This window comes from Sinocyclocheilus grahami, unplaced genomic scaffold, assembly GCF_001515645.1.
Source record: "Sinocyclocheilus grahami isolate Dianchi unplaced genomic scaffold, SAMN03320097.WGS_v1.1 scaffold499.1, whole genome shotgun sequence".
Classification (NCBI taxonomy): Eukaryota; Metazoa; Chordata; class Actinopteri; order Cypriniformes; family Cyprinidae; genus Sinocyclocheilus; species Sinocyclocheilus grahami.
This window is the reverse complement of record NW_015505678.1, coordinates 474,170-491,564: the sequence shown is the minus strand read 5'-3', so window position 1 is coordinate 491,564 and position 17,395 is coordinate 474,170. Positions and strand designations below refer to the sequence as shown.

At 33.8% G+C, this 17,395-nt stretch overlaps 1 protein-coding gene across 1 annotated transcript; it reads left to right on the top strand.

The window, feature by feature from the left end:
* The first annotated feature begins 1,930 nt into the window (after nt 1–1,930).
* Nucleotides 1,931–15,655, top strand: LOC107554365 (activin receptor type-2B). The gene is made up of 9 exons (XM_016236854.1): nt 1,931–2,080; nt 5,307–5,427; nt 6,172–6,320; nt 6,954–7,097; nt 7,185–7,328; nt 8,388–8,536; nt 11,028–11,281; nt 11,701–11,831; nt 14,495–15,655. The coding sequence occupies exons 1-9, from the start codon at nt 1,931–1,933 to the stop codon at nt 14,687–14,689; spliced, it is 1,437 nt and encodes a 478-aa protein (XP_016092340.1). The 3' UTR covers nt 14,690–15,655.
* The last annotated feature ends 1,740 nt before the right edge of the window (nt 15,656–17,395 follow it).

The window sequence follows — 17,395 nt, the reverse complement described above, 5'->3', positions numbered from 1 at the left end:
TGACTTTTCAGTCCCCTTTAGCGACTTTTTTTTTTTTTTCTTCTTCCAAAAAGTACCTTGGACGAACCTTATTTAGTTTCTGAGACTTGCAGGATTTTTGTGCAGATTAACGTCTTGGAAGGGAGAGCTGGTTATGAAGACTTAATGGGTCGCGTTTCAGTCACTGTTTCATATTCATTCCGTTGTCTGACAACAGAAGCAGCAAAATATAACAATGAAAACGGTTTTATTGAGAATTTAGCTGCATAAAAATACAGTATGGGCACAGAGAGGCAAACAAATGTAATAATAAATGTACATTTTGCATGTTCAGAAGAACATGAGTTGCCCTGTCGTGCAAAAATGTAAACAGGCTTGTGTAAATATTGCTCAGTGCAAAGAAAGAGAAGTAATGGGAACCTGGTTTTTCTATGTTCTTTTTTCATGTGTCTAATAGACATGAACAAGTTCTTTGAAAAACATCTATGACCTTTGAAACATGTCTAGTCTTCATGCTCTGTTGACTATGGTTTCACTAATAATAAACATATGTACATTTGCATAAAGCATCCATAATTGTCCATGCCCATGTTGATTAGAGTATTAAAAACTTGAAAAGTATTAATTTAAGGTACATTTAGAACAGATAAAAATGTGCGATTAAGTTGCGATTAATCACGAGTTAACTCATGACAATCATGTGATTAATCACGATTAAATATTTTAATCAATTGACAGCCCTAATATATTTATTCATTCATTCATGCATTCATGCATTCATTCATTCATGCATGCATGCATGCATAATAGTCGACTAACCAGAAGAGGCTTGGTCGACCAAAATTTTCTTTGTCGCAGAAAAAAAAAATCCACAAGCGAAGTCACGCACTCCGTGACGAAGAGATCGTTAACAGCTGGTCTATGTGGTAATAGTACATCGGGCAGGACATCTAAACGCTCGCTTATTATTCATAAACCTCAAATATTGCTTATCTGAAATATGAAAGTAGCAGCAGCTTTACGTGTCCACTCAATCTAATGTTAACCTAGAGAAATGTGCGCTATTGAAGTGTGTTTGCAGAATGTGGAAGCTGAACAATAGTGCTCACTGCAGGACAGATGCGGTCATTTGCTCTTAAAATACTCCTCATTTTTGCTCATACAGATAAGAGTAATACAGCTTTCGAATCTGTAAAGGCTTTACGTTTATTTGTGTGCACTCACAATAACACAACATTGCGCTTTTGTAAAGTAATGAAAGCAAACAGGATGTGCTTTCTGCCGTCTCGGTCTCTGTGAACTTGAGCCCGAAACTCTACGCGAACGTTTGCCTTACAGACCTAAAAACAAAATATCTATAGAGAGTGAATGGTCTACTTTCAAATAAACCAATTCAAATGAAAGACAATTATTCTCCGAATATGTAATCCGTGTGAAACATGCATGCAGACGCGTATCCATTGCGGAGATGACGAGTCGGTGTCGCCGACTTCATCTCTTAAACCGAGAACAAAGAAAGCACTTGTTTATCAGTGAATTGTTGAAATGTTAATGCAGCCTCCTTACTGTTTTCCCTGACACATTCATAATCATAGCTTCTGCTGTGGCAAGCTTTATACGTGTGCTTGAGCGCTTAGTGGCTATGAAGGCAATTAAAGGCTCATTATAATGATTTACATAGTTTATTAATAAATGTGCGATTAGTCGACTAATCCTTAAAATGAACGACTACTAGTTGACCAAAAGCAGCAAAAGCAGCAGCAGCTGCACTAAAATGATATTGCCTTCATAATAACCTGCGTGTCAGACTCGTGTTTTACTACATGCTTTCTTTTGTGCGGCTGAGCGCTGTTATGCGAGTATCCGATGCATGTTCGACTGAAAAGGGCTTTTTGTCTGCGGGGACGAGGAAAGGCTCTACTTCCACATTCACCGTTGCCTAGCAACCGCGATGCACAGATTGGCGGGAACATCTGTCTCGAACGCCGCTGCCAAATCTGTGCCGTATCGTAAACACTCGTCCGCTGATCTGAGATCTGCTGACCCTGAGCGCCCGCTGAAGGACGGCTCGTCCTTGTGCTCCGTTATCGCTTACAGATATGCAAACCGAGGGCTTTTGTGTTTAGCCATCAGCTCTGAGCCTCGTTCATTGTTTTCTGTCGTGCTGATCCTGAAAATCTCTGGCTTAAACACAGAGAGAGTGAAGGAGCCTCCTCTGATTTACTACAGACCCCGGTGAATCCTGAAGACAATAGAGCTCAAGTATATTACTAATCTTGTACTTTAAACATAGCAATGTGTGCTCTAAATTTTGAGGATTTTATGATAAATAGATTGTGGTGTTCCTCGCTTGCATGAGTAAATGTGAATGCAATGCAAACTTTGATTAAAGAAAATAAAGCCTGTTGTGAGGTGAATCTTGTAGGTAAAATAAGTCAATAGCATGGTAATCTTGTCGCTTTCCATAAAGTTTTTCTTTTTACTCTATTTTTTTATGTCTATTTTATTACTATTTTTCCTTTTGCTTTTCATTCATTTTAGATATTTTTAAACTATTTTTTTTTTACTATTTTTGTTCTGCTTTTCATTCATTTGATTTATTTTAAACTTTTTTACAATTTTTGTTCTGCTTTTCCTTAATTTTAGATATTTTTTTTACTATTTTTACTCTTTTTGTTCTGCTTTTCATTAATTTTAGATATGTTTTAAACTTTTTATTCTATTTTTGTTCTGCTTTTCATTCATTTGATTTATTTTAAACAATTTTTTTACTATTTTTGTTCTGCTTTTCATTAATTTTAGATATTTTTAAACAATTTTTTACTATTTTTGTTCTGCTTTTCATTAATTTTAGATATGTTTTAAACTTTTTGTTCTGCTTTTCATTAATTTTATTTATTTTAAACTATTTTTTACTATTGTTTTTGTTGCGGGTAACGTGTTACAAGTAACGCGAGTTATGTAATCAGATTACTTTTTTCAAGTAACTAGTAAAGTAACGCATTACTTTTTAATTTACAAGAGAATATCTGAGTCACTTTTTCAAATAAGTAACGCAAGTTACTTTTTTTCAAATGTATTGATCGACAGCTCTGGTGTTGCCATGGTGACAGAAATCAGATGCTACTGTAGCTCTAAAATAAATATGAATATGCATTAATTCATCTCACTCACAAAAGAAACACAGATTCAGTATTCCTCAAAATGAATAAAAATAACGCAACTCAGAATATGACGCAAACCTGCAATAATTAAATGTTAAACAACACAAATATGCTTTATGTATTTAATCCCATTCTATTAGCTTCTGAGCTTCGATGATGCAGTTCAACCGTACTAATAATCACAAATTACTCTAGACAAACATTTGTGTGTCTGTTTATTGCTGAAGTGTGTTGAAATGTCTTCTTCTGCATTCTACTGTACTTTCCCTTCAGCCTGAGGCTTATTCATTTCACGTTTGGTGTGAAAGGCTTTTATATTTGCCAAAAATATAACTTTTTAATTTTAAAAACAAACAAGCAAGCACTGTCCAGATTTAAAACGTAACGCTAAAGTAACGTAACGCATTACTTTCCATAAAAAGTAACTAAGTAACGTAATCAGTTACTTTTTTATGGAGTAACGCAACATTGTAATGCATTACTTTTAAAAGTAACTCTCCCCAGCACTGTATACGAGTATAGAAATGAAATGAAGTAATCTTTTAATAAGTGGCTGATGCTGAGCCTCTGGCTGGTTCTCTTGTTCAGAGCCATCAGCTGCGCCATAAAAACCACAGAAACAAAGAGCTTGTGCTCCACACTTACGAAGCTGTTTATTTCTTTGTTTTGTGTTCCATATTGTAGTTTTTCATAAACACATTCCACCTTTTCTGACCCTGGTTAATTAAACGAGTTGTTTTCGACCGGTTAACCTCTGTGTATCTAGTGTGCTTCACACCGTGCTTCACGCTGAGGCCAGCTGCTGGATTCAAGAAGAAAAGACCACGTTTCACCCAAACGCACAAGAAACACAAACATCTTCTGCATGAAGAAAATAGCCATGTTTTTGGACCTATTAGGATTATTTTCCTGACCGTAAGACGCATTGTGATTTTCGTAAAAAAAAAAAGTGTGTTTCATAAACTCATTAAGACATTTCAGAGCAAATGTGACTAAATATAATAAAGCTATACAGTTAAGAATAATAATAAGAGTGATACATTGTCCAGATGCTTTCTTGAAGTCATTAAGATATTTCAGATAAAATGTTGAAACCATGAGAACATAGCAGATATTGTGAGTAGACTTATTTATTTGTTTACTTGTTTATTTTATATTTATATTATATATGTATACATTTTATTTATTAGTCAATAGACATTATTTGAATTAAAAATTAATTAATTTGTATTTATGTAATGTAATATATATTACTTTTTAATATATAACTTATTTTAATAATAATGGATTTCAGTAACCATCATTATTGAAAAAATATATATATTTTTTTTATTATTTGTTCAATTGTTTATTTTATATATATTTATATTATATATTTATATATTTTATTTATTAGTCAATAGACATTATTTTTTGTCCATTATTTGTTTTTATTTAATGTAATGTATATTACTTTAATATATATTTTAAAGTAATATTTAATAATAATTAAAATAATAATGGATTTCAGTAGCCATCATTATTGAAATTAAATGTTTATATTATTTATTTGTTTACTTGTTTATTTTATATGTATAATATATTTATATAATTTATTTATTCGTCAATAGACATTATTTTAATTAGAAATAAATTAATTTATATTTATTTAATTTAATGTAATGTAATGTATATTACTTTAATATATAACTTATTTTATTAATAATAATAATAATGGATTTCAGTAGCCATCGTTATTGAAATAAAATTATTTATTTATTTGCTTGTTTATATTATTTATTTGTTTACTTGTTTATTTTATATTTGTATTATATATTTATATATTTTATGTATTCGTCAATAGACATTATTTGAATTAAAAATGAATTAATTTGCATTTATTTAATATAATGTGTATTACTTTAATATATAACTTATTTTATTAATAATAATAGTTTTCAGTAGCCATCATTATTTAAATAAAATATTATTTATTTTTTAAAAATTGTTTAATGTTAATAAATAATCGTCTGGATGTTTTGAGATCTGACGTTTACATAATAGCTTTCTTTTTAATTCTTCTTCTTCCTCCTCATGAAGTCTTGTTTGCCGTCTCTTGCTGAAGAGCTGTTTATTAGCGCTGAAGCAGTGTTTATAGTAAGCTCTGTGTTCTGACCGTTTGAGTCTGGTTCTCTCAGACAGGAGTGTGTGGCCACCGAGGAAAACCCGCAGGTGTTCTTCTGCTGCTGCGAAGGCAACTTCTGCAACGAGAGGTTCACGCACCTGCCTGACGTCGGCGGACCAGGTGAGAGATCCTCAGACGAGCTGCTCATCTGCTGTGTGCAGTCTGAAGACCATCATAAACATAAATATGCATGCACTCTTTACAGTCACCAAAACATTCATGCTGTGTTTAAAGGATAATTTATTTATTTATTTTAATTTCCTTATTTTTAAGTATTTATTATTTGTTTACGCGTTTATTTATTTTAAATAAACGTTTATTTATTTTATTTTATTTTTGCTATATTTTTAAACAAATTAAATTAGTGCATTTATTTTAAATTTGTTTAGAATTTATTTTCGGATTTATTTTTAAATAATGTATTTTAATAACATTTTAATAATTTTTTTTTTTAATATGTTTGTTGATTTGTAATTTTATTTTTATTTTTCATTTATTTGGTATTTATATATTTTTAATGTATTGTTTATTTTTATTTTTCATTTATTTTTCAGTTATTTGGTATTTATATATTTTTTATGTATTTATATTAATTATTTTTGTCTTGTGTCATTTGTGTATTTTTAATTTATTTATTTTTGTTTAAATATACTGTCTTTTTATTTTTTAAATAATTTATTTAATTTATTTACATTATATTATATTATATATAATTTTAATATATTTTCTGCATTTATTTTTGTTGGTGTTTGTTTTTCTAATATATTTACTGTATTTGTTTTTATGTATAGTCATTAATGGTTGTAATTTTAAAGTATGTATTTTGTGTACTAGAAGGATGTTGTTGTTGTTTGTCTCCGTCAGTGATCGAGCCTCCTCCGCCGGCGCCGGTGCTCCTGAACCTGCTGGTTTGTTCTCTGCTGCCCGTCACGATGCTCTCGATGGCGCTGCTGCTGTGCTTCTGGATGTACCGGCACCGCAAGCCTCCTTACGGACACGTGGACATCAACGAGGTCCGTCTGTCTCACAGCAATCTCTGCTCGCTCTCTGCTCGCTCAGCGTCTCCGCTTTGTGTCGTTCTGCGGCTCCATCTAGTGGTGCTTTTAACCCTTGTGTGGTGTTCATATTTTGTTATTTAGCCAGTGTTCATGGGTCTGGTGGACCTGCTGCAGTTTTGGGTTTTAATTCAACACAAACAAACCATTTTATGAATGAAGGAGGCATTTATGTAAGCACTGTACAATCATCTTCTTAAATCATGATCTTTACTTAATATCCTAATGATTTTTGGCATAAAAGAGAAATGTATAATTGTGACCCATACAATGTATTGTTGGCTATTGCTACAAATATCCCCCAGCGACTTAACACTGCTTTTGTGCTGCAGGATCACACATGAAGAGTTCATTTGCAAAAGCAGATAACTTCAAAAATCATGTTTTTTTTCATTGTGCATTATCACAATTTCATCTGTTTTTGCAAATAAACTATTCATATGTTCTTCACAAGGCCAATGAGTCTTAAGTTTGAAAAGATAATTAATTGTCATTTTTCTTTTGATGAAAGCTGAAACGGGTCCCACAGACCCGAGCACCGCACAAGGGTTAAAGGGCATCACGGATGGGGTTTTTCTGCTGTGTTTCCAGGATCCGGGTGCGTCTCCTCCCTCGCCGCTGCTGGGTCTGAAGCCTCTTCAGCTGCTGGAGGTTAAAGCTCGAGGACGCTTCGGCTGCGTCTGGAAAGCTCAGATGATGAATGATTATGTAGCCGTGAAGATCTTCCCCATTCAGGTAGACGATACAGACACAAGCCAGCTCAGGGCTCAGTCGGTGTGTGTGTGTGTGTGGTGTGTAAAGCTGTGTGTGGTGTATCGACAGGACAAGCAGTCGTGGCAGAACGAGCGCGACATGTTCTCCACGCCGGGCATGAAGCACGAGAACCTGCTGCACTTCATCGCCGCCGAGAAACGCGGAAGCAACCTGGAGACGGAGTTCTGGCTCATCACAGAGTTTCATGAGCGGGTGAGGGGTCAGAGGTCATCAGACTTCAGGAAAATATATGAGAAACTGAGACATTTGAAACATTTAACTCTGAAAATGTAACACTGTAAAGCCTGGCTTTATATATATATATATATATATGTGTGTGTGTGTATTTATATGTATATATTAGTGCTGTCATACGATTAATCACATCCAAAATAAAAGTTTGTTTACATAATAAATGAATTATATGGATATAAATATACATGTAAATATTTTCAAAATATATACTGTATGTGTGTGTATTTATATATACATAATAAATAAACAGTACACACACATATTATGTAAACAAAAACTTTTATTTTGGATGCGATTCATTGTGATTAATCATTTAACAGCACTGATATATATATATATATATGAGACTTACATATAGCATTGGATAATTGATATATTAGATATGAAGTAGGTTAAAAATTACGGTAAAAATATCAGTTTTATGCTTTGTCATATCTGTACTAAAATAACTAAAACTGATATAAAATAAATTAGACATTTATAAAATACTACTAATAATAAAAATGACAAAAACTACTAAAGTACTAAAATTGTCAATAAAATAAATAAATAAAATAAAAGAGAAAATATAAACAAAATATATTATATTTAAAAAATATATATATATTAGATATTTAAAAAATTCAGATGTAAAATTAAAAAAAAAACCTGTTCTATATTTTGTAATTTGTAATAAAATGACTAAAACCAAAATTGTAATAAAAAATTAATAGAAACTATATAGACATTTAAAGACTAATACAAATAACTAAAACTGAATTTAAATGAATAAAAGCTAAATAGACATAAACATGACAAAAACAACAACTTAAAAAAAAAATTACTAAAACTTTCACTAAAATTACAATGAAAACACAAAATCTAATTCAAAATACTAACACAATTTATAATGGTTAAAGATCACACTTGAGGGGAATCATTTTGCGCAGATTTGTCTCGGTGTTTGTTTATGCTCGCTGTATTTATCGTCAGAGTCTTCAGTGTGTGTGTCATATACGGGCTATTTCTGAATATCAGGGCTCGCTGACGGACTATCTGAAGGGGAGCGTGCTGAGCTGGACGGATCTGTGTCACATCGCCGAGACGATGGCCTGCGGTCTGGCGTATCTTCACGAGGACGTGCCTCGCTGTAAAGGAGAAGGTCCTAAACCGGCCATCGCTCACAGGTGAGTTTAACACCCGCCGTCTGCTGCCGAGACCACGCTGATCTTACAGAGATAACCGCAGACCAGGGACGCAGCGATTTACGGTTTGACGATAAATCATGATAAAATTCCCCACGGTTAGTATTACCGTTTCATCCCACGTGAAAAAATACTATAGTGTTTTTGAACCATACTATAGTAAAGTACTTGAATTAATGTGTTGTGGTAATTCTATAGTTGCTGTGGTAATATAATATATATATATTGTGTCTTCAGAAAAGATTCGATGGCGTTGTGTTTTTATCTTCGCTCCGTGTAAAACCTAATAAAGTAGTGTTTTGATCGCAACGCTGGAGGTTATGAGAAACCGCTGTAATTCTGCTGCTCCAGAAGCGCCACCTGCTGTCAGAGAGTGGATTTACAGAGACTTGCATTACACTCAGCTTCTGTCTGGACTAAAAACAGAGTTCATTTGCATGCATTTTGACCGGTTGATGAAAAACAAGCTCAGGTGGATTCTACACATTTAAACAATTCGGATAAGTTATCTAGAATTATTTATGGAGCAGATAAAATGCATATAATCAGCTATCATTTCGACTTAACCCTTTTCTTTATTTAAAGGCTGAAATGTGAGGTTTACCATTTTATGAAATTTATGAAATTTTATGTGAAAATTCGGCGCGATGACGCTTTTGTAACAATAAAGGATGTTTTTGGCAATAAGCAGTGTGGTGTTATTAAACATACAAACAGTGCATGTCTGCCTATCATAGAATCAACTATAGATCACAATCGGAAGTTATTAGAAGCACTCGATGATGGTTTAAAGTGGGTTTTAAGCAAATACATTAATAATTACATAAATGTTCAAATGTGGCATAATGCTAGATGTTTTCTTGTAAGCATTATAGATAGTTTGTTTTAATTTAAATGCTGTATATTGAGCAGCAGACCATATTCAAGATGCATATCTGAGGACAAATGCATTGTTGGTTGGCACCAACTAGCGTGCAGCCGTGAATTAGGAGCTGATCAGGTGATTGGACAATATTTGGCCGAGATACAACTATTTGAAAATCTGGAATCTGAGGGTGCACAAAAATCTAAATATTGAGAAAATCATCTTTAAAGTTGTTCAAATGAAGTTCTTAGCAATGCATATTACTAATCAAAATTTAAGTTTTGATATATTTACGGTAGGACATTTACAAAATATCTTCATGGAACATGATCTTTACTTAATATCCTAATGATTTTTGGCATAAAAGAGAAATGTATAATTGTGACCCATACAATGTATTGTTGGCTATTGCTACAAATATACCCCAGCGACTTAACACTGCTTTTGTGCTGCAGGGTCATATGTGTGTGTGTCTGTGTGTGTCTGTCTGTGTGTGTCTGTGTGTGTGTGTGTGTCTGTATATACACACATTTAGTCATTTAGCAGACGCTTTTATCCAAAGCGACTTACAAATGAGGACAATAGAAGCAATCAAAATCAACAAAAGAGCAATGATATGCAAGTGCTATAACAAGTGTCTGTTAGCTTAACACAGTGTATGTATGTGTGTATATATATATATATATATATATATATATTAGGGCTGTCAAAAAAAATATAGAATTTCGAATATTTGTCGAATAAAAAAAAAAAATCCACATTCGAATGCAAAAACATTTTTTTGAATTTAAGGTCCGCGTCAGCCGTCAGGCAGCCTATCAGCGGCGCACGAGATGCGATGACGATGTAAGTGTCATTGATTGCATTTTAATGCTTTTGTTAGCCTATCCAGTTGAACCCACTAGATGCGGCGCTGCTACGTTGTTCATTCATATATTGCGGAGAACGAGAGCATCAGTGTGGAGAAGATGTTGTTTACGTCAAAACCAAGCCGTTCACACAGAACGCATTTTTCGTGCATTTTCTAGCGTGGCATCTATCAGCGTTGCACTCGCGTCTCGCACAAGAGAGCGGCATGTTTAGAAAGCCATGTAAAATGAATGCAAGTTCAACTTTTAAAAAACATGTCTCAAGACGTTATGGCGGTTTTCTCCATCCCACTGCATCTCGTGTTTTTAAATGAAGAAAGTAGCCTACTCTTTGTGATTGGTTTTCGGTCCTTTGTATTAAACTATACATACATGCATGATGCTGTTTTTTTTTTTCTAATTGTTTAAGCAACTTTATTAATGAAATATGTTTATAAACATTATTTTAAACATTATGCACTTTTTTTCATAGTCGTGTTATTTTATTACGCTTTGAAGAAATGTGCATAATATTTTGCTCGATGCCTCAGGAGAGAAGCCAAAAGCTTTTTTCCCCCTAACTGAAATTATGCCTTTTCAATTCTAATATAATTCGAATTTTGATCATATTTAAGAAGAAAATTTGAATTTAGTTTTTCAGTCCTTTTGACAGCCTAATCTTGCCAAATCTGCAATAAAATGTCATTATTACAGCTTTAACTGAGGGTGCTATTGATTATTGAAACGCATCCGTCCGCAGAGACTTCAAGAGCAAGAACGTGATGCTGAAGGCGGATCTGTCGGCGGTGCTGGGGGACTTGGGGCTGGCGGTGCGCTTCGAGCCGGGGAAGCCTCCGGGAGACACACACGGTCAGGTCGGGACGTGGCGCTACATGGCTCCGGAGGTGCTGGAGGGGGCCATTAACTTCCAGCGGGACGCCTTCCTGCGGATAGACATGTACGCCGTGGGGCTGGTGCTGTGGGAGCTGGTGTCGCGCTGCAAAGCTGCAGACGGTGAGAGTCAGATGCTTCAGATTGTTCTCCTTTGCTGCGTCCAATTCGCCTACCTATACTATGCCCTAAAAGTATGTACTCTTTTGTGAAGAAAAAGTACATACTTTTGAGTATGTAGCAGAATAGTTGGCAAGCTTTGGGACGTACTACTTTGTCATAACTGCTTCTTTAACCCTCTTGCCCTCTTCGTTTAGGAGTCACACTTGCCGCCTTCACGGTCAAAAGGCTTTTTTTTTTTTTTTCTTCAGGAAAATCAATGTAATATATTTTTGTTCAATAATATTTTTTGATTATTTATGATTTTGAGGGAGCCAAAAGGTGTATCCATCGTATCTGACCAATTCTGAGCATCTAAGCTCTGCTCTGTTGCATACTGCTGTTCCAGCTGCTTACGTTCGTTGTGTGCTGTGCTCCCTCAGGTCCTGTAGACGAGTACATGCTGCCGTTTGAGGAGGAGATCGGCCAGCATCCGTCTCTGGAGGATCTTCAGGATCTGGTGGTTCATAAGAAGATGAGGCCTGCGTTTAAAGACTGCTGGCTCAAGCATTCAGTGAGTGACGCGCTTCCAAACCCATAACACACTTTATTCTGGAAACAGCCCTCTATTTGATTGCATGTGATATATAATACAATACTTCAGTCATAAAGAATACCAACAAAATTGAAAGAATAATACTAATACTAGAAATAAATATCAAAAATTTGTATATATATTTAACAACTTAAAAAAAAATTTTTTTTACCCGTTACAAATTTTTATTTATGCTTCTTGGACTACATTCTTAAGACTAATTTTCAAAGAATATTTTATTCTCCCCAAAAATGTAAACTAGATGCATAAAATTCATTTTAAATTCCAGAGTAAAGGCACATCTATTACCTTAACGTTGACACTAGGTTTACAAATAAGCCTTATATTTATTTAACAAAAATAATTTTTTTTTATTATTTACACAATTTAAAAAAGCTTGCTTCCTGATTTAGTTCTCTAACAAACCTGACATTATATATTACGAATATTGTTGCCTCTTTGTCGATTTGTTAAATTCCTCTTTTGTAAGTTACTTTGGATAAAAGTGTCCGCTAAATGCATAAATATAAATTTATTTTTTATTTAATTATTATTTATATTTATTACGGTGAAAATTGTTGTGATTGTCAGCATTGTCTGACAACTAAATCAAAAATGTGACCCAGTAAAAAATTTAAAAAAAAATTTAATTACATTCTCTTAATTTAATAGGTTTAAATTTAAGATTTAAAAAATTAAACATTTCAATGTAAAAATTATAAAAGCTAAACTAGAAGTCTAAAATATTAGAGAACTTCAAAGTATAAAAAACTATTTTAATATAATTGAGATACTATTATAGTTTTTATTAATATTTTATTATATATTATTATTTTTATATTTAACAATTTCAGTTCATTTCATATTTAATGTTTCAGTTTGTTATATACTTTTAGTAGTATGTTATATATTAGGGATGTTCATTTCGGTTATTTTTCCTAACCGACAACTGACGCTCGTTAACCGATTGTTACTGGTCATGTGACAGTTTGCACTAACCACGTGACACTGCACATATTTAATTGAGACCCTTAATTGTTTCCATATTTGCAGAAAATGCACTAAAACAGTAACATTTTTAGAGCTTTATAAATGAAAACCTTCTTTATGGTCACTATTATGAACGATGGGATTAAATGGGTTGATAAAAAATAATTGATCTTTAACCATATAAATTATCCATTATTCCTTTCATCATGGCTATTTATGTCATGCAAAAATTATACTCAATCTCCAATTAAACAATTGTAATATTGTACAGAATGCACAAGTACCTGAGAAAATCCACCGTCACTCGTCACGTAGCACCATCACGGCTCGTTATGACAAAAACTGATTAACTTTATATTAGGGATGTTCATTTCGGTTATTTTTCCTAACCGACAACTGACGCTCGTTAACCGATTGTTAACCGTTAACCGACAAGATTATTTTAAATTAGAATTGAATTAAATTTGAAAGGAATTAATTAAAGCAAACAACAGAACATGAGGATTCACATGCATCACATCACGCACCTGCAGCACTTCTGCGAGCGGAGAACAACATAATAAAGCTAGGATATATAACGAATAAACAGGCCTATACGAGAAACATATTTTACTTAATAAATTAAGAAAATGAAAGAAAAACTGTGCAACAAGTAGCCTAGTATGCAGAGTTTCGGTTCATTTTTGTGCTGCGTGAAAGGAAACCAAGACGGCAGAAAGTGGCATCCTATTTCTCTTTAGGCTAATTTTACAAAAGCACAAAGATTTGTTTTTATTGTGAATGTACACAAAGGCAAACCTTTTGCAATTCCGATTATCTTTATGACTAAAAGGAGTAGTTTCTTCCACTGTTAGAAGGAAAAAACTCAAGTGATTGTGCCGGTGCCGCATGCACGCACGCCTTGACAATGCAGCCTGTTCATTATCATAATAAAATAGTCCGTCAAACATATGGAAAAAACACACCGCTCAGTTTAAATATGTAGTAAAATCTGTGCCGTTAAGTGTTATCACTGCACTGCTGTGATGTTATGCAAAACATTTAGTTTTACGTGGATATTGGAACGCGAGTGAAGTACATAATAAATAATATTTTGTCATTCAAATACATCGCGAATCCGGAAACATTTGATTTTGTGTCGAATGAGAGACACAATGTTGGTTTCAGTTTCGTTTTAGCCGAAATGAATTCGTTTTGGCTTGTCGTTTATATTGCTATAGCTTCTTATATTTTTAGTTCTTGTTCTTTTCTAAATAGGCTGTTAATTGAAAGGCTTTGTTGTGGAGTGAGGGGAACTAAAATAACCTAGCTATGTTTACAGTGTCTATTATAATGTTTGTAAACATTTCAACAAAATAGTATAATTTTCTTGTATTTTTGTCATTTTTAGTAGTTTGTTTTATACTTTTAGTAGTAAGTTTTTATATATAACACTATATTTTATATATTACACTATATATATATATATATATATATATAGCCATTAAAAATAGTATAATTTTCTTGTATTTTTGTCATTTTTAGTAGTTTGTTTTATGTATATGTATATATAGCCATTAAAAATAGTGTAATTTTCTTGTGTGTTTTGGTCATTTTTAGTAGTTGTTTTTTATACTAGTGTGTGACAAATCAGATGTGTATGCTGTGTTCAGGGTCTGGCGCAGTTGTGCGAGACGATCGAGGAGTGCTGGGATCACGACGCGGAGGCGCGGTTATCAGCCGGCTGCGTGGAGGAGCGAATCTCTCAGATCCGCCGCCTGGCGAGCGTCACTACCTCAGACTGCCTGCTTTCCACCGTCACCTCGCTCACCAACGTGGACCTGCCTCCCAAAGAGTCCAGCATCTGACCCTCGTCTTTCCAAACTCAGAGAATCTCAAACCACATCGAAGCAGCTGCTATTTTATCCTAGCGTTTTTTTTTTTGAACTTTATTATTATTATTGTTGTTATTATTGTTGTTGTTATTTTTCTGATCGGATCAGTAACTACCAGCACACTTCTCTACTGTATTTTTTATCATCAGAGCAAACGCAGAAGATTTTTAAACATGCATTCAGGTGCCGACAAATGAATGCTGACCGGTGCACGTACCTCGACGTTTTCAGTTCTGCCGATTCCGTTGATTTTTCTCGCTCATCTTCTTCTGGTTTTTCCGTTCGGATCGACGAGCAACCAGTTCATCTGAAGATTCAACAGTGCTGCAAACCCCGCGAGGATCATGATGACTGTTACACGCGCAACCCGACCTCCTCGCCGGGATTTCGCTTTTTATTTCTCTCTCTCTTTTTCTTTCCAACAGTGTGCTGTTTGGAATTACGGAAAACGTGTCTTTTACGGAACTAACGGGTGTTGAGGAACACAACGGAGAAGACATCTGGACTAATTCCTTTTTCTTTCTTTATTTCTTTTGTTTCGGGTTTTATTTTGTGGTGGGCTTTTATCGAGTGGATATGGCTGGAAACTCTTGCATGTGGAAATATGGGAGGTTTGGTACGGAAATCTTTCTCAGGTATCCAGTGTCAAGGGGTCCATGACTGCCTTTCCCACGTCATTACAGGACAGAGAGAAATATAGCCCTGATGAATTTAACACTAAACATGCAAGACCGAGTGAGTGTGTGTGCGCGAGTGAGTGAGTGAGTGTGTGCGTGTTTGGTGCTGAGAGTTTGTTGAAAATAGAAAAAAAGACCATAAAAAGTTTGGCCCGTATGAACGTAAGTGTTGGTTTTTCCTGTCTAGTTTCTCTTGTAATAATGCAACATGTGTTTTGGACTCAGAAGGGTGAAATTCTGGGTCAGAACCCCCCGAAATCAAAGGGAAAAAAAATAAGAAATGATATTTGTCGTAAATAAAATAAAGGCTTTTTAGGAGCATTAAGATTTTTTTTTTTTTATTGTGGCATTATAATTAAGCACATTTTCCTTCAAATTCTTACGACCGTAATGCAATTTATTATTTCTGGTAATATCATCATTCTCAGTGCTTATTTTATTTCTGCAATACTTTAATTATGCTGGTGATTTATACATGTTTTACCCGAAATTCTAATGACCATAATGCATCCTGATGATTTGTTTTTTTTATTTTAATTTTATAAATTTTTTGGTAATTCTCATTGTTCTCAATGTTGACTACATAAATTCTTATATAATAATTGACGCTGATTTTAATTCTAAAAACGGGTAGTACAACAAATATTAAATATTAAAACATTTTACCCTAAATTCTCATGACTGTAATAATGCATCGCGATCCAGATGTTTTTTTTAATTTTTATTATTATAATTTGTTTTGCTTATTATTAGCATTATTTGTATTATTTTTGTAATTCTAATTATTCTCAATGTTGATTCCAATTAGATTCTTATTACTGTAATATAAAAATTAATGCTGGTTTTAATTAAAAGTGCTGAACAAAAAGATATAAAAACATGATCAAATTCAGATTTTTGGTAATTCTCATTATTCTCAATGCTGATTCAAATTATTACTGTAATATAATTAAGCTGAATTAATTTTTTTTTAATCGGTTCAGGCAGTCCAACAAATACTGCAATCTATAAATTAAAATAAAAAAGTTATTAATTTTTTTTAAAGATAATTTTGGGCGGAAATGTGCTTAATTGTTGTGAAAATATTAAACAATGCAAAATATCTAAATATAGGCAAAAGCAAAATACAATTTCTTATTTTTTTTTCTTTGACTTGAAGCTGAAATACGACCCTGTTTTCTGCGATTCACCCGGGAAGTGTTTGGTTTGGTGTGTTTTGGTCGGGTCCCTTCATGTATTACCTCTCTTTCTAACAGGGACCAAATCTGAGATCTGACCTCCGACGATACTGAGACTTCAGTTTGGGGCTCAAAACTAGAGATCGTCAAACGTCACTTTGACCAGGCGACGTTTGACTCATTAGCAAAGACAAAAAACACAAGAATGATATTTATTTTGTCTTAAAAGTGGCTAGTGATCCACGTTTCCATATGCCATAATTCAAGAGCGAGTTTCCACAGTGCTGCTTCTGCTGTTTGGATGAAACCTCGTGATATTTTCTGTATCTTCTCAGTAAAGTTCATCCTCAGATGCAACCGTGCGTCACCAGACATTCACAAGGCTTCCGAGACGAACGAGCGCAACTCTAAACAATAAAATTAGTTGTGAAAGGACAAAAAGAAGTTATTGTTCATGAACCACAGACCACCTCAGACCAGAAATACCTCAGATTTTCTACGTGTTTGACTTCTGTTATATATTTTGTTAGTTGTGTTGACTTGTAGTAAGCATATTTTGATGTAAGTTGGCTTTTATGATTAGGAAAGATGTTTTTGGAGAAGTAAAAAGAAAAAATACACAAAAAAAAAGAAGTGCTACTAAGTTGTGTTGTATAAACAAGAGAAACCTTTGATGTAAATAGCTGTAAACAGATGTAGTATCGTGCCGATCAGTGAAACGGGGCATTATTCTGCTTATTCTTCCTATCTCTGACTTCACGGGACATTGAACCTTAAACGTTTGGCGCTTCTTCCAAAAATTTGATTGTATTTCCCTATTTTTA